We start from the raw sequence: 8,792 nt of genomic DNA, 5'->3' as shown, positions 1-8,792 counted from the left end.
TAAGCTGCAGGAAGATAAAGGATTGTAAATAAGGTGAAGGGAGCAGAGTGGAGCTAGGGACACACAAAGAAAGTGCTGGGGAGGAGGGTGGTATGTATCTCTTTAAGAGAACCGGGAGAAAGCTCTAGGGCTGGCCAATGAACTCAGTTAAGAAAGGGCAAGGTTCTCAGGGAAGAAAGCTCAAAGAGTGGGGGTGGCATCACCTCTAGGGGAGATAGAAGTCATAAGATGTGAGGGGTTAATGCTGTATAAAATATTCCTTGTATGTCCTCCAAGTCTCAGAAGCATTGGATCCCGGGGAGTTCGTAAAAGCTGCTTTTTTTCAGCCAAAACCCTCTTTCCCAGGCAGCTACAAATAGTGAGGCCTGGAGAGTCCTGCCCAAGTGGGGCCGAAGTTGCATAATTTTTAAATCTGATTTTTCCCAATTATCTGACCACAATAGAGCTTCCAATCTCTCTGGTTATCTTGCCAACCTTGAAGAACCCTCTCTCAAGTCTCCACCTGTTTTTCAGGCTTCAAAAGCTGTAGCAAGAGCACTACTCGGTGTGGCTCTAGGGATTCCACAGGGTCCTGCTTTGGTGCTCCCAGAGCTATAGTTCAGCCACTAGAAGATCCCAGCCTCTGTACCCTCAATAGCTATTAGAAACAAAGGAGAAGGCTTCTAGAAGCTTCCAGTCACCAGTTCCAGTTCCCACGGGTTGATCTCATCTGCCTGCCTCATCTCTCTGGCAGTCTGAGACTCCCAGCAGCGTGGAGGAAGAATCCTTTTCTCTCAGAACCACTGTGAACCCTCGACACTGGGTTTGAAACAGCAGAGCCCACGTCAAACTCTGACCAGCTTTACTCATGATGCCAAATTCCAGGTCTCACATTGAGTTTTCAGAGCAAGAACAACAAAGCCTTGCACAAGAACCTATCAAATCAACCTTCAGCCAAAAACAAAACAAGACAAAAAAACAGGCCAAACCAAAACTTTATACTATGAAAACAAGAAATAAAATAAGGAGATTAATAGGCCGGCTGATTGTCAGCAAACACAATATCTTTACTGTATTAGCATTTGCTCACAGTGCAAATGGTACAACATTACACCATTTCAATATTTCGGTTTTTAAAAATGCTGTTTTCATTAACTATATTATATTGGCATAACAATGTGACAAAGGAGCAAATGAAATGTTGGTGAAGAATTTCACCTTTTCACAATATCAAGCATATTTTTTTAACCTTAGTATAAGGTACTATAAATCCAAGAAATAAAAACATCCACAAAATATATTACATCTGGTTTGTCTTTTTCTAAGTACTCAACTTTATACAAAAGTCTTTCAAAAAATATCATTCCCCATAGGTTTTCCTGTTTAAAACCTGATTTTTTTTCTCTCAGTTCACATAAGTTAGAGTGCATTTTCTTTTGTTGTTGTTTTTTTAAAACATGCAGACATATAAAAAAATCTGGATAGCACAACCTTTTGGCAACAAAGTTATTTTTCTCTTAGTTTAAGCTTAAATGTCTGAGAACAGTTTTATTAAAACAAAGGAAAACTCAGATTATCATGCAGTGACATGCATAAACCAGAAGGAGCAAGGAAAAAATATTAAAGGATATTTGATTCCTCCTTCCAGCTCTGAAGTGACCAAAATTTTTGTTTTTAATAATCATCACATTATAAAAAGTATTCAGCAAAATACTGTCTCTGCAAAGAAAGATTTTACCCTTCAGCTGAAAAAATATGGGCCCTCCTGGCAAACTTCATCTTCTTCTCTCTCCTTCTACAAAAAAGTCCAAGTACCTGGAAATTCACAATCCCCCTGCTCTTTCATTTTTTTTCCCTTTCACTAGACTCTTTTTAGTATTATTTATCCACCACCAAAGGAAACAAAAACAAACCCAAAGAACAAACAAACAAACAAAAACCTCCGATGCTTTTTTTTCTTTAAAAAAAAAAAAAAGTGGGAAACGCATAAAGTGACTTTAAAAACAGACATTCTGTAAACTCCAGACCTTTGTTCCTTCTCTCTGGGCAGCTTAGTGACCGCAGGAGAAATAACGCTAAGAGGGAACAGTACATTCAGTCAAGACTGCTGGAAGCTGTGTCAGAGAGCAACCTTCCCTACTACTCCATTTCAAAAGAGTCACCCCTGTGTGTGGGGGGAGGAAATGCTAGGGAGGGGGGGTTGCCTGAGAAGAGGTGAGGTAGGGCAGGGAGAAAGTGAGAGCTGGGTGCGGAAAAGATAATGCCTCATTTCAGCAACAGGGATGAATGCAAAAATACCCATATTTTTAGGGAAAATTTGGACAGAGATGTGTGTATGTGTAAATGCACGTGCACGTACACGTACATACATATATATGTGTATATATATACACACACACACCTATGTAGATATAATCTCATCAGTTAAAGTTTTCATAAAAAATAAATCATTTAAAGCTTATATATCTACAAATTCTCTTTACTCCAGTGCACTGCACTGGATCGCCAAGTGCCTTGGAGATTTTATTTTGCTGAGAGAACATGTTGTGTGTTATATATATATGTATATGTATGTATCTATGTATGTGCGTGTGTATATACACACGCGCACACACACACACACCATATACACAGCTTTGAATTCTACACACCTGTTGTGTGGGCAGTGACAAAGGATGAAAAAATGAGCCTGTTTTCCCATCACTGAGGAGAAGGAGAAATGGGTATGAGTGAGCGAAAACAGAAAGATGGTGAAATGAGGTGGCTGGTTGAGGCCTGCCTTTCTGCAAGAAGATTTTTGAAAGAGATGGGTGAAGGCTTAAGAGAGAAGGGAGAGGAGGGGGGAAAAGGGCAGAGGAGCGAACTCAGCAACACAGCTTTTGGAAAGTGGGGCTTGAGGACATAGATCTGTTACAAGGCAGGTTTAGTGATGGCTGCTCCTTCTCCCCGCAGATCAAACTGCCCTGAGGCCTGAGAGGGAAGCGCTCGGAAAAGGAGGGGTGCTGAGGGGCCACCCCTATACGGCGGTAGAAGCCCCACGGCGGGCCTCTGAGGCATTTCTGTAAGAAACATGATTTCCGAGCAGATGGAAGACCGTCTCCTCCGGCCACGTGCAGGCCCCCAACCTGGGACATTCCCCCAGCGGCCTGGGGACCCGATGTAGGGAAGAGTTTGGGGTGGACACAGCCCAGTTCAGCTCAAGAGTCTCACACACACATACACACACACGCACACACACGCGTGCGCGCGCGCGCACACCCACACACCCACACACATAACACTCACGCGAGCACGCACACTCGCGCGCATCCCCGCACGCAGGCGCGCGTGCGTGCGGCGGGCAGCAAGCTCTGCGCTTTGGTGCGCTCCTTACCCCCTCCCCCTCTCGGGTCTTCGAGGGGGAACCGAGGGAGACGTGGGGGGAACCGTGAGGTGCTTGGGTCGGGCGAGGCTTGGGCGGGCCCCGCCTTCAGTCCCCCGCAGGTCCTTGGCGCGGCCCAGCGGCCCCTGGATCAAGACGATCCGCACTGAACAAAGCGGGCTAGACGCCACCTTTCCGCCCCCACGCCTTGGTTAAGGGGGGGCAGCGAAGGGAGGGCGCCTCCTGCCCTGGCCCCCGACCGTTGGCCGGTGTGAAAGGGTGGAAACGGGGGACATCGAAGGGGAACAAGGGACCTTACGTCCATGGAGAGGCCAGGGCGCGGCCCCTGCGCCTCCGTGGCTAGCTTTCCCCGCTGCTTTCAGGCGAGCAGCTGGGAGACACTGCAGGGGAAAAGTGGGGATCTGGGGGCCCGAGCCTCAGGCGCAGGTGGTGACCACAGGGGCCAGGGACACGGGGGGCGCCGAGGACGCAGAGGGCGCACCCCCCTTCTCCGCTTTCTTCTCCTTTTGCTTGAGGTGGATCTTGGCGTGGCGCTTGCGCTCGTCGCTGCGCGCAAACTTGCGCCCACAGAACTCGCAGGCAAAGGGCTTCTCGCCCGTATGCGTGCGGATATGAGTGGTAAGGTGGTCGCTGCGACTGAAGCTCCGCATGCAGATCCGGCACTGGAAGGGCTTGTGGCCCGTGTGGATGCGCAGGTGCCGGGTCAGCTCGTCCGAGCGACTGAAACGGCGGTCGCAGCCCTCCGCCGGGCACGCGTGGGGCCGCTCGTGGAGCGGGGTCTTGCTGGGTCGGTTGGGATACTTGCGGGGCCGGATGGGCTTGAGCGTGAGCGGCGGCTGGGGCAGGCTGCCAAAGCCCGGGTGGATCTGCTTGTCTTTGAACGCCTTGATGGTCTCCAGGGGGGTAATAGGGGGCGGGTTGACCCGGATGGGGTCCATGCCCTGGAAGGGCTTGTGCTCCGGAATGGAGCCCATGTCGTTGGGGTGGTGGTATAGGTTGTAGTCAGGAATCATGGGGAAGAGATTGCTGTCCAAGGCCGGCTTGGCCGATTGGTAATCCTGGGGGGAATAGGCGAGCCCGGGGTTGCCTTGGGGGTCGTGGAAAGACACAGGCTCCGAGTAGAGATCACTGCAGTTAGAATAGGGGGGCAGCGCCGGGTACATGGCCTCCACGTCGCCCTGCGGCGGCTGCACCATGCTGGCCGTGGAGGTCTGCGTGCTGAGTGCCCCTGAGGCAGGGGGCACCCCCAAGATGCCGGCGCTCATGAGGCTAATGATGTTGTCCTGACACCAGTTGGAAGGGGAGTCGAAGGCGAACTTTCCCAAGTAGGTCACGGTCTTGTTGCCGGGGGCTGGCTGGAAGGAGCCCGAATAAGAGAGTTCCGGGTTGGGCTTCTCGTTGGTCAGACCGATGTCCATCACATTCTCTGCGGAGAGCGGGGAAGAGAGGGGAGGGGTGAGTGAAGCCGAGCCGGCTCCCGGGCCGGGGCGCCCAGGTCCTCGCCCAGGTGTGGAGGGTGCGGCCGGGTGGAGCGAAGAGCGCGCGGGGTAGGAGGAAAGCTGCGCCTGAGCGCAAAGCGGGCGGTGCCGCGCTCCCGGGCGCAACCTGGATACAGCAAAATACTACGGATCGGGGTGTGGAGTGGCGGCTGCACACACACACCGCACACGCCGCGCACACACTCACGTATCACACGCGCACACACACACACACACGCGCGCACGCGAGAAGCATTGTTGTTGTTTCCGAGGTGGGGCGGGCAGGTAGCAGCAGCTACAGGTAGTTTGAGACCCGGAGCGCGCCGGGCTCTCGCTCTCTAGCGCACGGAACTCGGCCTCTTCCCCTAGCCCAGTCCGCGCCGGGACGCCGCGCCTTTCCTGCCCTGACGAAGCCCCCATTGCGCACCACGCCCGGGTCGCCGACCCGGAGCGCTCCGACGCTTTGTCCTCGGCGCGTAGAGGGGTTCTGCCCGCAAAGGGAGCTCTCCCGCTGCCTTCCCGTGCCCCAACCTTCACCAGGCCTGGAGGAGCTTTCGGCTCTTGCTGCAGGGGGGAAAGCCCAGCCTCAGCTAGCGAGGGTGGAGGGCGGCCGAAAACCGGCCCGCGTCTCCATGGCGGGAGTGGCCGCTCTTCCCAAGCCCCGTGGCTGGGGATCGCCCCCCGTGATGGCCCCCGCGCGGGTGGACCCCCCTCCCTCTTCCCGCCGTCCCCACACCCCCACGGCTTTGCTGAACGCCCCGGAAAGGCAGCGTCGCAGTACCTCTCCCACCGCGGGGACTCCACGCCGCACATGGCTCCATCCCGGGTGGGAGGCTGAGGGAGTAAGGGGGGAGAGCGCGGGTGAAAGGGACGCTGGGCTCCTCCCGGGAAAGGGGGAGACAGCACCACGCCTTGCGCGCAGCCTGGCGATCGCGCCCCCTAAGTGGAGAACCCCAGAGCCGCTCGCACCTACCTCCCTCTGGTCGGCGGCTGCCCCCACCCGGGAGAACCGAAGCCTCTACCGTGGCGTCGCCAACCGAGCCTTCCCGATCTGGGAGGGCGGGAGGAGTGGGTGGGAAAAGCAACTCGCCCCCCGGAAAATTCCCAGCGCGCCCCCCACCTCTCCATCCATCCATCCATCCATCCACCCATCTATCCATTCATCCGTCCATCCATCCATCCATCCATCCATCCATCCATCCATCCATAGATCGCCAGCTCGTTCCCTCCTCCTCTTCCTCTCTTCCCCTCTCCTTCCTCGCTGCCTCGCCGCCTCCCCGCCGCCCTTACCTGTAGCCATCTGATTATAATGGGCTACCGAGTCGCTTCTGCCAGAGAAGAGGTTGAGCGCGCTGGGGATCTCCTCGGGGTACAGATTGTCAGGCAGTTGGTTTAGCAAACTGCTCATGGTCACCGGCAGCTTCTCGGCGAGTTTGCCGGTCATAGCACTCCCGAGCTGCCGCCGCCGCCACCGCCGCCACCGCCGCCGCTCGCTCCTAACGCAGCTTCCAGGCAAGCGGCATCCGAGAGGCGATCCGTGGTGCAGGGGAAAAGCATGCGAGAGGGAAAGTTCGGGGGGAGGGGGAGGGAAGAGGGGAAGGGGTGGGCCAGGGGAGGGGATCTTCTCTTTTTGGGGTGGGTGGGAGATAGGGCAAAAGGGGGTAATCCTCTTGGGTGCCTCAGCTGGTGCCGTAAGAGGCCGGGGGGGGGGGGGCGTGTGCGGGGCGGGGGGCGGCCCGGGCTGGGGGAATCTCGGCCGGAGGGGGTTGGACGCGGCCTCAGTATTGATCTCACAAACAGATGCGCGCCGGCGGCCCCCCCGCCCCCCGTGCCGCCACCGCCACCGCCGCCACTGCCGCCGCCGCCGCCTCTGCCGCTGCTGCTGCCGCTGCTACCACCACCACCAGCCCCGCCGCTTCCTAGCAAGCTCACTGCTGCCCAAAAGCTCCCAGCCAGGGAACTCCACCAGCCTATTTATCTGAGCCCCGGGAAAGCTCCGTGACGTAGCTGCCCATATATGGACAGACAAAGCCCAGCCGAAGGGGCGCGACGTCACAATGGAAGCTCCTCACAATGGAACATTAGAAAGCAGGAAGCGGGCCGCAGCCAACATGCGGCGCCCGCAACGCTCGCGCACCTTAAGAAAATGAGAGAAAGAGAAAAATAAAATAGAAGAATGAAGGAAAATTCGAGACGAGAGAGGGAAGCATCCGATCGCAAAGAGTAAAGCGCTCGGCGCGGAGTTGAAAAAGCAATAACTGCCTATGTGTTTATAGGAGGTCTGCTCTCTGGGAGCGCGCTGGTACCGCGGGGGAGGGGGCTGAGTTGTTTGCAAGTGGCCTCCAACACCCCGAGCAGGGATAAAGGGAATTGGAACTACCAGTGAGGTCCCTTTGCAGCCTGGGAACTTCTGGGGAGCCCGGAAGGTGTGCGCTCCGACCCCGCTCCAGCCGCTCCTCTCGCATCTAGGACCCTGCCTGAGACTGACGGACGGGGAGCGCGTCCCTTCCAGGAGGATTCTAGCGGGCCAGGGGTCGCAGATCCAGTATCCCCACCACTTTCTGGCGGCTCTCGCTCTGATTCTCCACAGACACCCCTGCCGCTCCCTGGGGCCCTGGCCCTGTGCTGACTCCCCGCCGAGCGCAGCGGCTGGAGACCTTGATGGCTAAAGCGTGGCTGCGTCGGAGGCGAGAGCAACGCGCTTTTGGGGTCGGGGGTGTGCGGTTTGGGTGGCAAAGAAATAGGAATGAAGTTGAGGGGATAGGAAGCATGTGCACCAAATCCCTGATGATTCTCTAACGGTTCCAAAGCACCCCTTTGGCCACGGGATGGCAGGAGGGCCCGGCAGGCCCGGGCGCTGTCGCTTTCTGTTGCTGCCTGCGAAGGGCCCGCCACTGAGTTGCAGCAGGAGCAAGCCGAACCCACCGTCTCTGAGCCACCTCCTCTAGTCTCTGCCCTCCCCCTTGCCTTCCACAGGGCTGTCCCCATCGCTGCCTGCCGGCGCCCTGCAGTCAAGGGCCTCCGGTTTGTCGACCGGAACGCTGTCACCTCCCGGAGCGGCAGCAGATCCCGGGGGCGGCTGCTACGTTCCCCGAGGCCTGCTTCGGGAGCGCGCGCGGCCGGGCCGCGGGAGAGCGGGAGGAGAGAAAGGGAGCGTGGGGGAGCGACCCCGAATCACACCGGCACCGGCTTGGCGTGGGAGGATTCCCTCCTCGGTGGCCATGTGGGCGCGGTGAATCCCGCGTTCCCCTCCTTCCTTCCCTCCAACCGCCCCCCCCCCCAACACCCCGTGCGCTGGGGAGTCGGGGTTGGGGGAACGTGCATTTCTCAGGGGGAGTGGGAGTGTTGACAAGGAGGAAGAGAGGATCCCGGGCCTCACTCCGTGGGAGGGCCACGCGGGCCGGGGACGTGTGGGAGGAACTCCCGAGCTGCTCGTCGTGGTGGGGGTGGATGACAACCTCGCTCCCCTCCCCTCGGCTCGGCGGAGAACCGGGGGAGGGAGGGCCTGGCCTCCCCCGGATCTTCTCTGGTTCTTGGGAAAGGAGGGATTCCCGCCGCCCGCGAGCCCCCTCACCCCACCCCAACCCGGCCGCCGCTCGCGCCAGGCTCCCCACACCTATACCGGGGAGGCGCTGCGCCCCCGGGCTCTCCTCCGCCTGCGCGGCGCGGGGAGGGTGCGCTCTGCGGCGGTCCCCGGCTCCGGCCGGAATCAGGGCATGCAGCGCCTTCCGCCCCCGGCTCCCTCCCTAGGGGGGCGAGCGGCCGGCCCGGGGGCGTGGGCGGCAGTGTGAGCCCGGCTGGGCGGGGGAGGGGCCCCAGCGGCTGCAGGGAGGGTCGCGGGGCGGCGGGCCAAGCCGGGAAGAGCCATACAAGGAGCGGATCCGGTGACGCGCCGGCCGCGCCCCTTCTCCTCGATTTGGCTGCTGATTCCGGTCCCCGGATTTGCATATTTT

General features: G+C 57.7%; 1 protein-coding gene across 3 annotated transcripts; it reads right to left on the bottom strand.

The window, feature by feature from the left end:
* Window positions 1-824: 824 nt before the first annotated feature.
* EGR3 (early growth response 3) lies at window positions 825-8,550 on the bottom strand. 3 transcript variants are annotated; one of them, XM_082727854.1, is made up of 3 exons: window positions 6,130-6,789; window positions 5,621-5,673; window positions 825-4,787 (listed from the first exon to the last, which is right to left on the bottom strand). In XM_082727854.1, the coding sequence occupies exons 2-3, from the start codon at window positions 5,658-5,660 to the stop codon at window positions 3,778-3,780; spliced, it is 1,050 nt and encodes a 349-aa protein (XP_082583980.1). In that variant the 5' UTR covers window positions 5,661-5,673; window positions 6,130-6,789; the 3' UTR covers window positions 825-3,777. The 3 variants fall into 3 exon arrangements, with proteins under 3 accessions (XP_082583980.1, XP_082583978.1, XP_082583979.1); XM_082727852.1 differs by lacking the exon at window positions 5,621-5,673 and having other exon boundaries at window positions 6,130-8,550; XM_082727853.1 differs by lacking the exon at window positions 6,130-6,789 and having other exon boundaries at window positions 5,621-5,731.
* Window positions 8,551-8,792: the final 242 nt, after the last annotated feature.

Source organism: Mustela nivalis (assembly GCF_964662115.1).
Source record: "Mustela nivalis genome assembly, chromosome: 4".
Taxonomy (NCBI): domain Eukaryota; kingdom Metazoa; phylum Chordata; class Mammalia; order Carnivora; family Mustelidae; genus Mustela; species Mustela nivalis.
Note: the sequence above shows the minus strand (reverse complement) of the source record. Positions and strands in the feature narration are given on the sequence as shown.